At 38.4% G+C, this 19,615-nt stretch overlaps 1 protein-coding gene across 2 annotated transcripts in view; it reads right to left on the bottom strand.

Moving 5' to 3' along the window:
* LOC145997245 (transmembrane protein 237) overlaps nt 1-19,386 on the bottom strand; it is a 38,659-nt gene extending 19,273 nt beyond the window's left edge. For both annotated transcript variants that reach the window (XM_083134075.1, XM_083134076.1), the window contains exons 1-4: nt 19,293-19,386; nt 11,416-12,167; nt 3,844-3,971; nt 1,607-1,787 (exon numbers count right to left, since the gene is read on the bottom strand). In XM_083134075.1, the coding sequence (XP_082990201.1) occupies nt 1,607-1,787; nt 3,844-3,971; nt 11,416-12,144 (1,038 nt within the window). In that variant the 5' untranslated portion in view covers nt 12,145-12,167; nt 19,293-19,386. The remainder of the gene's footprint in view (nt 1-1,606; nt 1,788-3,843; nt 3,972-11,415; nt 12,168-19,292) is intronic.
* Nucleotides 19,387-19,615: the final 229 nt, after the last annotated feature.

Raw genomic sequence — 19,615 nt, 5'->3', positions numbered from 1 at the left:
GCATGAGGGCGACAATGGAGCTCATATCCTCATGATTTACAAGCTTGACTTACAAGAGTTGGCAATGAGATGAGGCAGATTGAGTGTGGCTTATACGGGCCACTTGTTCTGTAATTCCAAGCACTTTGGCATAAATTTTCACTTTTTACACTCAAGCATAGAACCAGTCCCTTACACTCTATTCTGTGGCATCATGAAAACAAAATGAGGAAAGTGTGCAAAAACACTAAGGCATCCACACCTACTCAAAATGTAATGACAACCACATAGGTAAACATATATTCATGCATTGTACTGGTTACGTCAGTTATATGTGCACGTTTTTAATAGGTAAAAACCATTAAGTTTCATTGACTTGGTATTCTGGACTTTCCTATTTTTGTTTTCGTGACATTGTATATCAAAAAGTGGAGCCTGTGCTACATGTGTGCACAGTGGCGTAGCAACTTAGCGCGAGGCCCTGGCTGAGATAAGAATGCGAGGCCTCACCCGCTCTTCAAATTTGAAAACTCATGTATATCGATATGAAGTCTTTAGGGAGATGTCAGCAGATTATCATATTTAAATAATAATAGTAAATTACCGACAAAAATGCTATTTAATAATATACAATGGAGAAATTTACACTTGGCAGAGTCTATGCTTGTAATACACTGCTGGAACTTTCTTTAACCAAAGTTGTAGTAATAGAACGTTTCTAAAGATGTTCAACAGACATGAAGACATAACTGAAATACCTTTAAATATCCTAAACTTTTTTTATAATCAGGAAGGAAAACTACGAACCTTTAAAAATAGTCTGTAGTATTTCTAACGAGTTTACTTTGTTTCCTCATTTCAAAATTTGAAGGAAGATTTTTTTTTGATTCATTGATTGAGTTGGTGTTTTAAGCCCACTTTATGCACAGTAAGGCTAATTAGGACTGGACCTACAGTTTAAAGTGGGATCCAAACCACTATGTGCCTTCATCGGCTATTGAACCCAGGACCCCAATTTGAAGGAAGAAAATATCAAAGGACACACATAAATTGTCGGTGTTTGGTAAAGCACTAAACCGCAATCATGCCTACGGCACCAAAATATCTAGCTACGAGACTTGCTCTTCAACACAATTGGTTTCAGTATCAACAAACCTTAAAAGTGCTTTCTTTTCCAATAAAAAAAATAAATGCATGTAGATGTCCAAGCTAGTTATCGTCAATTATTGCATAGTTGTTTCACATGAGAAATATGACAATATTTTTTTTCGGGCCCCCTTAGGCTTACGGCCCACCCGCATATATGTTATGCCTCTGATTTGATGTATTCATTCAAATTATAACGTTAAACTAAAATTTAAAACTTATAAAAACAGAATGTTCTAATTTTATTGTCCATAAAGATTAGCCACTTTCATATATCTATTTTTCTCACTTCTATTTATTACATTTTTTGTATCAACCCCATGGGATGCGAGGCCCCGGGCGGTCACCTACTTCGCCCACCCCTTGCTACGCCACTGTGCGTGCATGTGTAAAAAGTGAAACCTAATATATGTTAGCATAGACAATTTCCATGCAATTCTAATATTACTTTATCATGCATAATACGAGAGAATGTGCTTACAGCAATGTCACCAAATATCCACAAAGTCTCATTAAATTCACTCAAGGCGATTTTATCATCAATTCTTGTGGCACACAGTGTGAGAATCAAGGCAATGACATATGCGACGGCTGCCAATACAGTTGGATTTACAGTCAAAAGGCTACGGATGCGAGTGAGATTCATCTGCGCCAGATCATATCTGAAAAGACAGAGAAAATTATTCTCTGGTGGACACCTTGAAAAATCACACAAAAATTAACAAAGAGAGAGCACGGATGGCCTTTTAACATGTACAATTTGAAAATGTTGCACTCTTGTTCTCTATTTCAGATTGTAGTTTTTTTGAACAGGATTACTGTGGCAGGTGATTTACAGTTTGAGCATTTCATCTTTTTATGATCACCTTAACAGCTCCACAAACGAAGCGTTACTTGTTGTCTGCAAGGACCCGAGGTCATTAAGGTGAGATGGAGAAGCAAATCTCACGTTACCTGTTATACCTGTAGCAAGTGAAAACTTAGGTTTTACTGTGCAATTCCCCCCAAAATACTCAAGTGAAAGCATCATGTACAGCTGTTATACACTGTGGGGTCTCAGGTCAGTAACAATTTATTCAGGAAATTCCAGTGTAAACCGTAATTCAATTGTAACAGTGTTGCTAGACACTGACAAATGGAAGCTATGGATCTTTCGTGCACCCAACCCCTAAAACCGTCAACTGTGAGTACCCCAGGAGAGTAGTTTGTGCTGTGGACTCCAGTGGGGGCAAGGATGACTAAGTGAAGAATATAGTGAGCAGACATTGCATCAATGAAGACAGTTCTGTTAAAACATACATGAGTATTGGATGGAAAAACTACAGAAAAATCATATATTACAGATTTCTCCTCATGTTGCAACGAGCCATGGTGGTTCAATCTGCAGGCAATTGTCACGTACCCGTGTCCGGCTCCTTGGACAACCTCAGGTATTGTAACCTTCTATATCGGACTCTTTAGTAAGGCTGGGGTAACACCTTGTCCGTTGCCAGCGATACAGGTCGGAATTTATCTGTTCTCTCCTCGAACAGAGTGTGTTTATATTATCTGATTATTTACTATGATAATTTTGCTCTTTTCTAATCTGATCTGGATTTCATCAGCTCATGTAATACCACTATTCCAAGAATGAGGTTTGTGTAGATCTTCTTGACGTTGCTTGATCCTGTGGAAATACTAAAAATCTCGTTAGCGGTGAGAATTAGGTATCCCTGGGTGAAGACCCTGGGTCGCCTTATTGCTGACTCGCTGATGATTATCAAACGAAAGAACCTGGGAAGACCTCCTCCCCCTTCTAGGTTTCCAAAGTGATCCTCAGACAGCTAAGTCTACATCTCGAGGGTGAAGACCCTGTTGACGGGACTGTTGGGCAGAGAGCACACGGGGTGAAGACCCTATATGTCTCTGGCTAGGTGTCGAAATTTTCTCGGTTTTATAGCCGAGCTTGTTGATACGGTATTTTTTTTCACATCTCATGTTGCAAGTGCAAAACTCAAATTTACGTTCATTATAACAAATTAAGTGGTGCTTTTAAATATATTAACAATAAATATTTCAATATTTTCAAAATCCTAGATATCCCTTATTGTCAAAGAAAATACTGATATTTTAACTCTTGCATTTATGAGTCTCCGTGGCAGAGTGGTTAGCACCCTACGATGCCAGAGGGCACAGGTTGGAATCCGGCCCTTAGAATGGGTGTTATTTGTGAATGTCCTTTTATCAATTTCATCATATCATCACTCATCCTCATCTTCGTGATTAGCCAAAAGTAGCAGAAAAGCAAAGTGAAATAAACTAAATCAATTAATCAATCAATCAAGCATTTATGAGTAATAATTTTCATTTTTTTTAATTGAACAAACTTTCCAGGAGTAATGTAAAATTTCTATGCATATAGTGACTCTGCAGCAGGTATTTTCACTAACTCACGTTCCCCGGATAATTAAAACTATACCTCTTTCACTTATGGGAACACAATTTGTATAAGTTAACCATTGGTTTGTATGAAGCCTAAAGGTATGGATAATCCCACCTGCAAAGAAATTGTCATAGACGATAAAAAATTAAATGCAAGTAGTGGTGCTCTGGCAATGACTTTTTCAATTTGTAGGAATTGTAGATAATCAATCTTACTCTAACATGAACTAAAAAGGTAAAAAGAACAACATATTATGCAAATACAAATCTGTACCCCTTGGTGTTAAGAAAACTTACCTATCCAACACAGAGAAGATACATATCACAGTCAAGAGGTAGAACCCCGTTTGAAATGGACGGCATATGCGAGAATACTCGACTACAAAGTTTAGATAGGAGATGTCGATTCTAAAAACCTGATAGACCTGGAAAATGAAAAAATTGGGAACAGCTTGAATATTTAAAACAAAATGCAAAGATAACATTAAACTTGTATATACACGGTAAGAAGCACATGCATACAGAATGCTTTTTTTTAAACAAAATATTGAGTTCTTCACAAGGATAACTGTGATCAGAGCAGGGGTACTTAAAACTAAAAATAATTAAGGTGTCAGCCCCTTTTTCTCAGGAGCCATTTTCTTTTTCAAGTACGGGCTAAGAAAGCCATGAATCCAACAATGATAAGCTATAAAATGTGATATTAAAACATTCAATATATTAATTAATACAAGACTGGATTAAAAGTAATTAATTCTTGCACCAGAGTGGCCTTCCTAATGGAGATTCAACCAGTAACAGCATACATAACTATGCAATGTATTCTAATATATGCCTGTCTCCACCTTATAGCTGCAGAACTTATATATAATTTGGCTAACAACAGTGCAAACATTTATATTATTTTCTTATATATATTATATATCAAGCTTATTATTCTGATTTAATGACACACATGATGCAAATATAGAATACGATAGCATGGACAGAACAAAGATTTGGAGAATGGAGTCGAGGAAGAGATAATGTGTAGAGTGCAGAGCACATACAAGACCAACCAGAGCTGTGTGAAGACACCAGTGGGAAGAACGAAGTAGTTTAATGTAAGTAATGGACTAAAACAGGGAAGTGATCTTTCCCCACTGCTCTTCATAATTACAATAAATGCAATTAACAAAGAGGTGGGGAAGAAGATAGGAGAGGAAGAGATGAAGGCCTTGTTGTTCGCTGATGACTTAGTAATATGGGGAACAGGGAAGAAGAAGTACAGAGACATCTTGATAGTTGGAATGAGAAAATTGGAAGAGCAGGAATGAAATTCAGAGCACAAAAGAGTGATATGCGTAACAAGGAACAGAACCAGATATGTACCAAGAATAATGATGGACACGAAAAGTTGAGGGCAGTGGAGAGATTCAAATATCTAGGAAGCATAATTGAGAGAAGAGGAAGAATAGATGAGGAAGTAAACAGAATAGGACAAATGGGTGGTGGACCCTATCAAAGCATTCGAAGATTAATATGGAACAGGGATGTACCTATGAAATGCAAAAAGGTAATAAGTAACAGATACTATGTACCAATGATTATGTATGGATCAGAGACTTGGACAATGACAGAGAGAGACAAAAGAAAGATGCAGGTAATGGAGATGAAATTCTTAAGGAGTATATTGGGGAAGATTAGAGGGGATAGAATAAGGAATGAGGAGATCCGACAGACAGTGGGGGTGGTGAAGCTTCAGGACAGAATAGATCAGGCACAGATGAGATGGTTAAGATACACGAAGAGGATGGGTGCAGAAAGACTGCCAGTAAGAGCTCACAATGCACAAGAAGTGGGACTAAGGCCAAAGGGGACACCAAGATGTCGGTGGAAAGAGAGGAGTGGTGGAAGACCAGAAGAAAATTGAGAGGTCTGACTTCTGTGCCGACCCAGCCAGAGGGAGGAAACGACGAAGGATGATGATGATGACATAAAACACACAATCATTAAAAAATGCATAGTGTACTCATTATTAGTGGAAATTTTCATAAGTGAACTCAATATTTTAAAAAATAATTTCTTTCATAACCGAATTTAAAAATTCAGTCGTCAGGTGAAAATTTTATGGTGCCATGGCGACTGAACACCCTGTATTTTTCTACCCAGACTGTACTAGATACCATATCTTTTCCAATCATTTACACACCCTTGGATACCACTAATGATTATTCAGTACTAAGAAGCATATAACCTTTGTTCTCTGTCTTGTCATATTTGGCTCTTAAAGATCATATTTCCCATTATGTATCAGAATTAACAATACTTATTTATATTTGACTCAATTGCTGAGTTTTCATGTAGATATAATTTGAAGGAACAATTCCTAAACTGCAAATAAACAGAAAAAAATTACAACTAATTAAAAAGTTATGTGAAAATTGTGGCTCTGACAGGGGCCAACCCTGTTGTGCAGTTTTACATATACCTAGACTTTGTGTAACCTGAATCGGCTGTCCTCTCGAACTCTGGGGGTTTCTAACAGCCGACTGATTCCCAAAACACTTTACGGTCCTAGTACCTAGCATGCACCTATAACCTATAGGGCTCACTCGGTGATGTCTCTCGGATATATCTTTATGCACATTTTATTTACACACCTCCCCCTCTCCGTATAAACATTGTTCCATTACAGCTCCAGTCATTTGCTCCTGCACAGACGAATGCACTTTTCCGGACTTCGCTCTACAAGCAAACAATTTACCATAGCGTTAACTCGTTCTCGCAGTTTATCACGCAAGAATCCCAGGATGCAGAACTCACTCTCTGTCAATCCATCTGAGTCTGTGTATCTAACTGGGTGCCTGTTATTTATACCTCCCACAAAACTGGCTCGCCCCCAATCAGTTACCTTTTAAACAAGAAACCAGTTGGGTGAAAACTATACAGTTGACTTCCCCTGCTATTGAGCAAGAGGCAACCTTGACAAGAGAATTTACAAACATATAAACTTTTACACATATATTTTCCATTTTACAGCTGTGTAGTTAAAAACCACACAGCAAACCTCGGTCTTTGATTTAGTTCCAATGCTCTAGTATGAAGCTAAGAAAACCATCTCGCACCTCGCCACAACTTAGCTCTCTTTGAAAGTTTTCTTTACATTATACGCACCATTGCATTAAGCTAGGTTCTGTATATACTGCATGCAGAAGAATGTATTTTTCCTCTAGCTGAGCTGATACAAATGGTAAAAATTAGTTATGTATCCTGAAAATTGAACTTGGTTTACCATGACAATTCTAATTTATTGTACACATTTATTATACACCCCCCACCACCATCTATCTAGATGAATTAGATACAGTATACAGGGTGGGTGAGTAGAACTGGCAAGAGTTTAAACAGAAAATTACAGATAATACAAGATTTTTCTTGATCCATGTTTTTCATTCAAGATACTCAGTTATCAGTAAGACTTCAAAGAATGCATTGAATGATTATCAGTGGCCCGAGGAGTGGAGAAGGAAGGTGATAGTCTACTCTGTCTGCGCCGGGATGACCAACAATGACATCATAGACAAGTTCAAGTTGCCATTGAGGACAATGCTGAGAATTAAGAAGCAGTTGGTGGATTCAGACTTTGATGTGGAGGATGTGGGTGCCAGAAAGACACAAAATCGAGCTGAACACAGGGTGAGAAGTAACATTTTCATTTCAAATATGCAGCAACTTATTCACAACAACCCCTCCATCCCAAACCGTGAGATTTCTCGACATCTGGGCCATTCTGAGAGCACCGCGAGATGTTCTGGCGACTGTTGTCAAGCCTTGGATTGAAGAAGTTGCTGCAGGAAGACCATACGTGTTCCAACAAGATTCTGCAGAAGCACACACAGCCAGGAAAACTCAGAAGTGGCTCGAGGATACCTTTTTTGACCATGTTACCCTGATACGTGGCCTCCAAACTCACTTGACTGCAATCCTCTTGACTAGTATGTGTGGGGCACAGTTGAACGGATCACTAAGAACACTGCCTGTAACAATGAAGATGAGCTGAGGACGAGAATCTGCCAGGAATTTCAATATTTGTCTCCTGAGGTTGCAAAATACGCCTGTTCTCGCTTCCAGGGTCGTCTGGAGTCCGTGATTGAAGCTGAAGGTGGCTTCATTGAATAATCTATAAAGTATTACTTTGCTCTTGTTTCTAGAATTTCCAATAAATGTTTAAAATTAGAACTTTTAGAGATTTCTTTTTCATGTATCTTCCATGCCAATTCTACTCACGCACTCTGTAGATAAAACACCAATGCAGGCATGCAAGCAAAATGAAAACAAAAGTCCGACAACTTCAAATTTTCTGGCAAGTTCGATATTTTTCATAAAATTTTCTTTCCGCTGAAAATTGGACCAGATTTTCCTTCACCATTGGGTCCCTTGCTCAGAAACTCAGTAGTCAGAGGGTGCAATGGAGAACGATCTGTGGCGTACATTAACCAATCTTCTTTAAACAATAGGGGAATTCATTATGTGCGGGACATTTAACACACAAAATGAAAGGTTCCAGACATGAGATTGGATGAATATATTAATAATGCACTGATTTCATAGAATTATGAAGTACTTTTTGATGTCAGAAAAAAAAAACACTTCAGTACAATAACGTGCCTGAATGCATGAGAAGCAGTAATGAAAATGTATTATGGAAGTGACGCTTTAAAAATGTACCAAAGTTTGACTTCATTTATCTAGGAATGACTTCATTTGTCTATGAAGCATATAGGCTGCAGATGCTGATAAATTTTATGGGTGAAATATGTAAATTATATGCATTCACACACATTTAAACAATAATTTTCAGATTAATTGATTTTGTTATTTACATGGAGTACAGTCACTTTTCGAGGAATGTCTCAATATTAAATATACGATGCAGAAACGAATCGAGCAATTTTGCAATAGGGCATCAAGCCATTACTTGTATTAATATTGAACTAATGAAATATTGTATGGCTTAATTGTAACCCTATTAAGATTATAATAATAATAATAATAATAATAATAATGAATATCACTAGTTGTGCCAGATGTAGCACATGACTACTGCTATCTTGAAGCCCCTGCTTTACCATTCAGTTATGGTAGTGTCGGATAATGAGGCACAGCTTGCATTCACTGTAAAGCGTATTGCAAAAACAATAGTTACATGTGTCAGTATGTGCAGTCTCTTGGGTAGGTTATAAATCAGAAGCATGGCCACAGGAATTTGAGCCATCTCTTCCCGGATCCGATCTTCAGAACTTATTTCCTCGAAGTTGTTAAGAACCTTAATGCATGTTTTGATGACACGAGCAGAAAGCACAGGATTATGGTATGGAATATTAAAATTTTTCCAAAGTGCTGTGCAGACACGTACCTATCACTGTTTACAGCAAATGTGTGCTGCACCCATTTCACAACTCATAAATGAATGGTAAAGAAGGGACTGAAACGTGGTGGTAGTGATATGAAACTTCTGATGCAACAACTAGCTATATTCAGTGTTGCAAAATTGCCCTCTATTCATTGCCACACCCTGTATTATTTACTAAAGAGAATCTATCAGATGAGACCTTTTTATTTTCTTGCCCCCTGCCTGAAACTTTCCTGGATCCATGTATGGGACATTCCACATCAGTTCAAAAAGACCACCCACGGTCTCCAATTATGATGAAATGTGGTACATTAAATCATTCTTCTGAAATTTACATAGTTTGAATGATACTGTTGTGGATTTTTTTTAAAAAATGAATGATTTTTAAAAGAAAAAGTACATTGAAGGCTTCAGAAAACAAGAAATCAATGAAAATTTGGGAGGCCATCAAGAAAATCCAGGAAAGTTAGACAAAAAATGTTTTCTTACAACAATAAAAGGATTGAATGTATCAAGTTTCATCATATGCATGCCAAGAAACTTTTCTTCGTGTGTGTTGAACTGACATGAAATGACTCCTGCATGATTTTAAAAAGTCATTGCAACTTATTTGTGAACATACATTTTAATTTGAAAAACTATCTTCTTCATACAAACAAGATGGGACATTGAGTTCCCTAATTTTCAGGCAATTTTAATCAGGTTCAAAAACAAAAAAACAAAAAAACAACTGCAAAACCATTTTAATATAGAATACCTCCCATCAACAAGCATATTCACCAACAAAATGATGGCGTAGTGGTAACAACATCACTTTATAATCAAGGGATCTCAGGTTCGATACCCGCTGTAGGCTCAGAGTGGTTTGGATCCCACTTTAAACTGTAGGTGCAGTCCCAATTAGCCTATTGGTGCACTTAAAACAAATAAACAAACACCAACAACAAAGAAACCCTCAAACCTACAAAATTAAAATAAATTTATATCCTGAGAAGTCACAGTCACACATACTTCTGGGTTGTAATGATCCTGCTGAAAGTCAATCGGGTTGTCACAACCCAAAAGTGCCCATGGCTACAAAAAACACCTTATATTCACTGACTTTTCTGATTACATGTAATTTTACATAAAATAAGTTGAATAATCGTGATTAACAAGTTTAGGGCTGTGCGATATTTCAATATCGAGTTGATCTTTTTAAAATATCTAAGCGTCGATATGGTAAAAATATCGACCTAGATATATAGATACATCAAAAATATCGAGCTAGATATATCAATATAAAAAATGTTGACGTCGATATTGATATCGATATTATCGATGTATGGTGGTGTTGCATTTCTTACGTACAAGTTAAGTCAAGCATAAGTCACCACGCAGGGACAAAACTTGGGAGGTGAATGATGAGAGATTGCCTCTGATTAGCATGGAAAGCAAATACTTGCAACAACCATTGAAAAGAACAAGGTTCCTACTTTATAGAACTTGCTGGTTACCCTGTGTGCCCAAGTATAGGGATGGTACAGATACGATACGAGATAATACTTGGCAAAGACTCAGTTTCGGTTGTAAATCATTGTCTTGTTCTTGGTCTCGCCTCAATATACAGCATCTACACAGCACAAAATATTTTTTGTAATAACATTTTTCTGTTTGATGCATAGTTTCAACGCTATGAGCAGGGACAAAACTTCAAACTGAAAGATATAGATGTGTCGATATCAGTATTTTCGATATTCAATATATCAACTCTATTTCAACATTCCATCGATATCAAACTTTCGATATCGAAAAATCAATATCGCACAGCCCTAACAAGGTTGTAGATTTAACAAAAAAAAACAAACTAGGTTACACTGCATGCTAAATAATTATGAAATGTACCGGGTGTACACAAATGAATATCGGAGTTTCAAAAACTTGTATATTTTCTATGCTATACACATTACAAATATGAATCATATATGAAATGAAAGAGTAACTCACCAAGTTTCGATTCTATCCACGCGCAAAATTTGTTTCCTAACTCTGCTGTTTGGCGGAACCATTCGTAAAGATGGCGACTCCCGAGCATAAGTCTTATTGTGTGTTGGAACTCGCCAGGCCTAATTTAGTTGTTACAGTTCAATGGGCATATCGGTGAAGATTTGGAAGTGAGCCCCGTCTGACAACAACATTCGTAGGTGGTATAACCAGTTTACGACAACAGGATGCTTGTGTAAAGGTAAAAGTTCCGGATGGCTGCGTGTATCAGACGAGAAGGTGGAAAGCGTCAGAACGGCAGGATGTGTGCTGTATCACGAATGGTGCCCACACTGAACACTTGTAATGTAGGTTATGAAAACTTGGTGAGTTACTCTTTCATTTCATATATGGTTCATATTTGTAATGTGTATAGCATTTAAAGTATACAGGTTTAAAACCCTGGTATTCATTTGTGTACACCCGGTATATGACTAATTCTAACAACTTACCAAAACTAAATGCCACAAGGCCATACCAGCCAACAATCCATGGCAGAAATTAGTCAGAGGTTCCACCTTGGCCTGGACCAACAGGGCAACATCCAAAGCAGTCAGCTGGCCCGACAATTCTTCCTGATCGGGATTCAAAACAGAACTTTTCATGGCCTTCTCCCGAGATTTTGCAACAAAACCTCTCTTCTGCTGCACGTAAACTTTAGAAGTTGGCTGACTGGGAACAAGAGTCGTTCCACCTTCCCCACCGCCAATGGTACTGTACTCATTCTTTGACTCGATGACATCTTCCTCCAGTTCGTTCAGCGTAAGAGTTATTGCAGTATCAGGCATGCTGGCAGGCCCTTCGAGCAACTGCCTGCTCTTCCGTCTCTTCTTACGGGCTTCACTCCCGGCACCAACATCTGAAGTACCAGGGGTCGATTCCTCGGCTTTCTTGATCTTTGACACTGTCACAACTTTCTTCCTTGGCACCGGCACTGGCTCGCATACAGTTTCATCCTCTTCAACGTTACCCTTTGCCGATGATTTCTTAACGTCCACATCGTGCACTGTTTTCGCTCCTTCTCCATTTTGCTTAAACTCTTCAACAACATCGGAGTCCCTTTTTCCACTTGCACTTGGAACTACTTCATCCATTTCAAATCTTGTGTGGGTAGATTTCACCATCCTTCTCTTCTGTTTCTTTGCAGTGTCATCCATTCTTGGGCTCGATTCTACATCCATCCTCTATACTCAGCATGAACAACCTGTAAAGAGAATATACATCAAGCTCAAAAAATCTAAATGGAATTAATACTCAAGTGTTGTTCTTGAACTTTTGTTATGTATCATCAACTATTTGCCACTGATTGATGAAAGGACATTCATGCCCAGGCCAAGACTTTAGAAGAATGCAAGGTTTTAAATGTGGCTAGAATTGAACAAGAGAACTTCCCAAGAAAAAGGTAGTCAACCACTGATGAAATTCTGTTTCCCACAGACTTTGTACTGTATAGTGTATTTAGGATGCCCTTTAAATACACCATAATAAACATGTTTTGTTACTATAAACGGAGTTTTAATGCACTATCTACTGTTCTTTTAGGTTATTTCAGTTAATCCGGTCTTTCATTAAACTAGTCAACTTATTCCCGATTAGTCCAGATTAACGAGGTTTTACTGCAGTTTATGTAATTTATTACTGTTGAGTAGTAGCATGAAAAGCATTCTTGTGTGTAAGAAAAATTGTAAAACTATAATTGCCATTTACAAATCTGCACACTTGCACCACACACCATGTCTAACTGATGCACAAGTGTATCAATATTTTACTGATACAGGTTCCATATTTGTTACAGAATTCTGCTCCTTCCTGTATTTTATATAGTTGTTATAATAATTGATTGATTTATTTAGTTTATTTTACTTCGCTTTTCTGCAACTTTTGGCTAATCATGAAGGTAAAGGAGTTGTTGTTTTAAGTCCACTTTTATGCACATATAGGCTAATTGGAACTGGACCTACAGTTTAAAGTGGGATCTGAACGACTATGTGCTTCCACCGGGTACCGAACCCAGAATTCCTTGATTACAAGGCAATGATGGTACAAATATGCCTTCGAGGACATCAAGGAGCCGGTCATAAAGATAAGGATGAGTGATGATATAATAAAATTGATGAAGTGACACTCATACAGAACACCCATGCCCAGGTCAGAATTCAAAACTATGGCATCATAGCACACTGTGTTAACTACTCTACTACTGAAGTTGGGAGTTATCCTAATTAAATAGCATAACGCAACAATGTACTTTATATATTTATAAGAAAGCAATATTCTAAACTAAAAATGGCAAAAAATATTTTCTACCACTAACATATGCTGGAAAATGTGCAACTAAAAAGTAGTTCAAGTTAAAAATGCAATGGAGAAGCATAAAAGAAATATGAAGCTATTGGTTACTTTAACGGCTGTTCTGCAGTGCCATTGCTGGACAAGCATTAAGAATAGGTAAGCATGTTTACGATGTACTACATAGCTACAACCACAATGTGAATTTAAACTTTTTGCTGTGGGGGACAAGCTCCCCCCGAATAATATTTTGTCAGGGGAGCATAGTAAGATTTCGTTTTTCGTTTTCAGCACTCGTGGCGACACGTGTATGTGTCTGGCTTCGACCAGCAGCAGGGAACAGCACTCACTCGGCAGGTAAGGGGACCCGGTCCGGTACTTTGACTTCCTGTGCATGGCCTTGATCTTCGGGGACATACATGGGAATCCGCGGCCTGTGAAAACATTGGCAAATTTCTGTGTGTATTACCAAAATACACAGCTCATTAAGAACAAACTTGCTGACTGTGCAACTTTTGCATGTGAACTCATGGCATATGACTGCCTAATTTTTACTGAAACGTGGTTGGCAGAAAATGTTTGTGACAGTGAGCTGCCATTCACAAGCCATTTCACCACATATCGAAATGATTGTGCGACTCGTGGTGGGGGCGTTATGATCTGCGTTAACTCAAAATGGCCAAGCAAAGTATGCCATGAGTATGAAAGTTTCAGTGACCGGTGCCAAAAATCTTCTCCTTGGCTCTTACTATAGGCCATGAACGACGCATGGTTTATTGAAACTTTCATCTGTGGTTTAAAACTAAAAAAAAACATAATTTGTTCAACACCAGGAAGGACAGCAACCTGGATTATGTTCTGTCCACCCTAAACAAAATTAGTATCACGCCACGTAAGAACCTCCTGACCTCCGACCATGGCAGTTTGGATGTTTCTATTCTCATCCCCCCACCCCTAGAAGAGGTCATCACTCCTCCATCCAGAACAAACACTACCTGTGGAACCGAGCACCATGGGAGGAGACAAGACTTTCCCTAGACTCCTTTCTCTGGGGCATTCTGGAAGATGGGATCGTCGACGAGGCAGCTGACCTATTTACAGGTGTCATTCAAGCAGCAGTCACTGGTCACGTGCCTACAGGAAAAATATTTTCTCGTAGATTTCCGTGTTGGTTCGACTCCGAAGTGCGGGATGTACTGGCCAACAAGACACGAGCATGGCAACTTTGGAAGGGCTTCCCGAGTGAACACACGCAGAATACCTTTGCTGTACTGCGACGGCACTCAAAGTATTTTCTCCGGAAAAAATATAAGGATCATATAGACAATATCACTGCAACAATCCCGGAAAACCCAAAAAACCCTTTTTAATCTAATAAACTCAAGAAAAAATATCATTAGGATTCCAGCTGAAATTACACATGATAGTGAAAGTGCGATAGGCGACCGAAGGGCAGAACTCTTCAACACTTATTTTCACGGTAACTTCTGGCAGCCGTCTTCCCACAATTTAGCCATTCGAACTACATGAACTTTTCTAAATCTCTTGGGGGGGGGGGAGGTGGAGGGGGGTGCCCACTCAGTGGCATATTTGTGATTTCATTTTGGGAAGTAGATTTTTTGGGTATGCAAATTTATATATATGTTACCCATTCAGTAAACTAAACTTTTGCCTTGCGGTTCTAAGTACCTCAGAACATTGGTTCTAACCTAGTTCATTAAATCTCACTTAATACATTTTTATGATGCAATTTAGAAACAGTGTATCTACATTCTAAGAAAACCCAAACTCATTAAAAAAAAGAGCTATCGAAGTATAGCTCGACCACAAGGAAAAAACCTTCCGTCCAAAGCGTTCGCGCAACTTCCCTGCCGTTATCGGTGTTCGGGGCAGTGTTGCCAGGTCAGATTTGAAAAATTCGGGAGATTGTTCCTTGGAAGCCAGAAGTTCTGCTACAAAATCAGATGATCTAATAGTAGCGGATGAACGACGTTCTTGGGGGGGAGGGGCGGCATAGTTGTGCGCACTGGGGGGGCAAGGGGAGTGGCGCGCATTGTTTACGGTGTAAACGTCACAGATACTTTTGTAACAATGGTGCTAAACCCAGCACCCTGTGTTTGGTGAAAATATACCGAAGATCTCCATTTCAGGAGTGAACATGTTTCAAACAAAAGAAAGTAAACCGCCCGAAGGAACCGACCAATATCTTTCATCTCTTCCGCAATTTCCGGTTAGAGGGTGCGTGGAAAACACCCTCAAATTTGCCCTTTCTCAGCACCGACACAAGGGGTTTGCGATGCCTCTATTATCGCGAGGAATTTTTATGACAGGAAATGGTAGAAAGTTGTGTTCACAGATGAAGCTAACGTGCCGCCTTTCGTTGTCGGCGATTTTCCACAATCTTTCAAGTCGAATGCTAACAATAACAAATCAATTTGCCTTCTGCTGGTGTTCGGTGTACAGTTATCGATAGGGGTGGGCACGCGTCCTGCACCATAATGAAAAAAATGCATTATGTATGTGAAATATATTTGGTGAATTAGACAGCATGTAATGTAATAAAAGTAATAAAATAATTTCCTAGCACAATTGAGTAGCATTTGACATAATTTCACAGTTCAAACAGCACTTTTCACGGCTGAGTGGAGTTCCATTCCACATCTCCCCTCCATGTTCAAGTAAAGATGAGCAGGAAATGTGTTTTTGAGCTGGCCGTTGAAGGTTCCATAGCAATAGTTTATTAAGGAATTCTCCCGAGAAATCAATAGGCCTGGCAACGCTGACGTGAGCCGGCTGAATGTTCCTTCCCCCCTGCCCTTTCCCGCACCCGCCGGCGCGATGTGCTTCTGCGCAGGTTTTTTTGCTTGTGGTTCCACTATAGTAACACCGAAAACATCCAAATTTCCATTACCAGGTTCAAACCCAATGTTTATTTAACCTACCTATACAAGTTTCTTGTGAACACTGTAACACATATTCGGTGAGGTTGGTCAGTTGCAGAATCGTCTTGTTTAATCCACAAGGTTGCATACTTTTCAGCATGGAAATCGTTGGTGACTGGACCATTAATGGACACGAATGATTGATTTTTATTTGGTATATTTTACTTCACTTTGCTGCCATTTGGATAATCGTGAAGATGGGAATGAGTGATGATATGATGAAGGAAGACTCACAAAGAACACCCATGCCCATACCAGGATTCGAATCCAGGACCACTGGAGTCGTAGCCCGATGTGCTGGACACAAATACTTTTTTCAATTGTGTTCGATTCATATTAAGAAATGGTATACTGTATACTTTCAATTTCATTTTCTTTGAGAGGCATAAAAACATCCCAGGCAGGGATAAAAATAATTTGGTACTTTAGTATTATACGGACTACCTCAATTGTCTACATGACGAGGAATACTTACGAGGTTAGGTTAGGTTCCATTAGCATAAATACAGCCTAAATAATAATTATTCATTGTATTTATACTAATGGAACCTAACCTAACCTCGTAAGCATTTCTCATCACGTAGACAAATGAGGGAGTCTGTATAATACTAAAGTACCAATAATTTTCTTTTGGCAGGGATAAAATATTTTGCGAGGGTGAAATCCCCGGTATCAGCCCCATTAATATGCACACTGGCTACAACATAACTGATTAAACAGATGCAGACATATCACCAGCAGCCACCTAAGAAAAAAAATAATCGAACATGATGCCAAAAATGTGATGCTGATCACATCACCCCCACTCACGACCGGATCAAGAAAGTGTGGGGCGTTACCCCCACACCCCCTATACGCCTTCATGGCGTGGTGCTATGCACAGGGGAACACTTTACCTTTTTTTTTTTACCTTTTGATGCCAAAAATGTAAATTTTTATACCTATTACCATTGCACATAAATTATCGCCATGTAGGATGAACACAACCACAAATTAATTTTGGACCCTTTCTACTAGTGCATACACTGAGATTCTACTTTTGCTAAGAAGCAAAACAACCTCTGCCAAAAGTAATTTTACTTGTCTTAATTGCTATTTCACTAAAAATGTAAATTGTTTACGTATTATGAAAACCTGGGTAAGAATGTACAATACAGAGAATACCTCCAATTTATTTCCTACTTCTTATACTCACTACATCTGTAGCCCTGGTAACGTATCTGGAGTTAAGATTTGGGGGTGACGTATAGAAATTATACACTTACGTCTATATATGTTGCAAAATTACGTACTTCATTACCGCGATCATTCTCCATAGACGTTTGGCATTCATTACGCTGTCTACACGTTGCCACACTGCTGCTTCGTTACTTGCAGAGCATTAATTGTTGCTTCGTTACTTCATTAATCGTTGAAGCATGGCAGAACAGAGGAGTGATAAAATTGTTAATGTGCAACAGTTATTTAAGTAAGTGTGGAGGAGGATGGACGTGGCCAGTAAGTTTAGCAACGGTGTTCAAGCGTTCTTCTAGAAAATGGTGTCTTGCGCAGTGAGGAAGCTTTAGCCCCACGAACCATGCAAGGGTAGCCCCACAAACCATTCACAGATAGCCCCTGAACCATTTCTGTAAGGTTAGGTTAGGCAAGCTAAGTTAAAATTTTGTTCGTAAAACAATGCGATACAGCTCTAAAAAAAATTCCACTTCTATCGCCTTTTTTCCCCGATTTCCACACGAGACTCCCGCATTTTAACAACAGATTCGGGTAACCGTTCGATCTCCACTGAACGGATTTCTTCATTTTTACAGAAGAAACTACTTACAGAAATGAGTTTCTGTAGCATTCTGAAAGTTTGTGGAGGTATTTTCTTCCATCGTGGAATCTATTCGACCGGGAATTCATGTATTTTTGAAGAAAAATATCTCTCCGACACACAATGACCGTTGCTTGTATTTGCTTCCTCTACGTCAACCGGATGTTTAGTACGTTTCATGACGTAACCTCCTGTCGGTGTTTCCAACCACGCTGTTGTTTTGCAAGTAGTGAAAGTGAATTTTATTTTATTTTAAAGCTGTATCGCATTGTTTTACGAAAAAAAAATTAACTATGCTTGCCTAACCTAACCTTGCCGGAAATGGTTTGTGGGGCTATCCGTCAATGGTTTGTGGGGCATACCCACATGATCCACGACACGACTCAAGCTGTGCCCGCCATATTGTGTGTTACGGAAGCCAAAAAAGGAAGAACAATAATTACTGTTAATGTGAAAAATTGAGATTATTTTCATGGAAAAAGCAAAATGCCACCTTAAAGAATCTTCCACAATGCAGAATAGGTAAGTACGAATATTAAAAATGAGAAAATAAACGAGTGAGAGGTGTTCGGTGGAGATCGAACTGGTACAGTGATTAGAAGGCCAAATTTAGTTATAGCTTTTCTTGTATGTAAGCAATGCTTGCATTGTAGAATTATTTTCCTGTAGTTTACGGTTATTACAAGCATAAGAAAACAGTTTTTCCTGTGTTCTGAAACGTCACAACGAAAAACTGTTTTCTTATGCTTGTAATAACCGTAAACTACAGGAAAATAACAAATTTAGTTAGTATACCAAATATTAACGAAATTGGAGATATTCTCTATATTGTAAATTCGATCCAAAACCTGTTTGAACATGAGGTTTGAGTGGGAAGTTATCTCCTGTAATGATATTTTAAAAAAGTAAACACAGTTACCACTTCCCTCATATAAAGCAAAAGTCGAATTTCCACCTAACACTAAATACGGTAGTTTATATATATACACACATACACATTCATTAGTTTCTTACCCTTGACAGTATAAAAGCAGATTTAAAAATGTTTCACAAAGGCTAAAATTAGAAATACTGCATGTTGAAGTACGGTAATATTGTAACCAGCCTAAGTCTGTGATAACGCTACTTAAGTGATCACTTTAAACACAGATTATTTTTAACCTAAATGTCATCTATTGCAAAACCAACTGAAATAAGAAATATTATTTTCAGTATCTAGAAATGTTTGATGTACCGGACATTTATCGCTACTATTACCATGTTTAAAGTTACAGCTAAAACTTACATTTTTCTAAATCCATATCGTTCTACTTATAAGAAGGAGAATGTTATTTTTTGTTGAAGAACATAAACACATTATTTCCAAGGTAATTTCAAAATGTTTTGATCTCATAGCGTCCCTGTCAACAAACACATGAAGAACGAAAAGAAAGTAACGGTGATAATAAACTTTCTTCTTACATGTTTTCCTTTCGGATGACAAATTTTTAAAATCAAAGATGGCTCCTATGCGCTCTTAAAATGTTTTTCTTTGACTTATTACATCCGGCTGCTTTTCTGATAAATTTGCTCGAGCATTGTGCATTGTTCCCTTAAGATTTCGCTTCG

This window comes from Lepisma saccharinum, chromosome 13 (assembly GCF_977018435.1).
Source record: "Lepisma saccharinum chromosome 13, izLepSacc3.1, whole genome shotgun sequence".
NCBI lineage: Eukaryota > Metazoa > Arthropoda > Insecta > Zygentoma > Lepismatidae > Lepisma > Lepisma saccharinum.
This window is presented reverse-complemented; position numbering and strand designations above follow the sequence as displayed.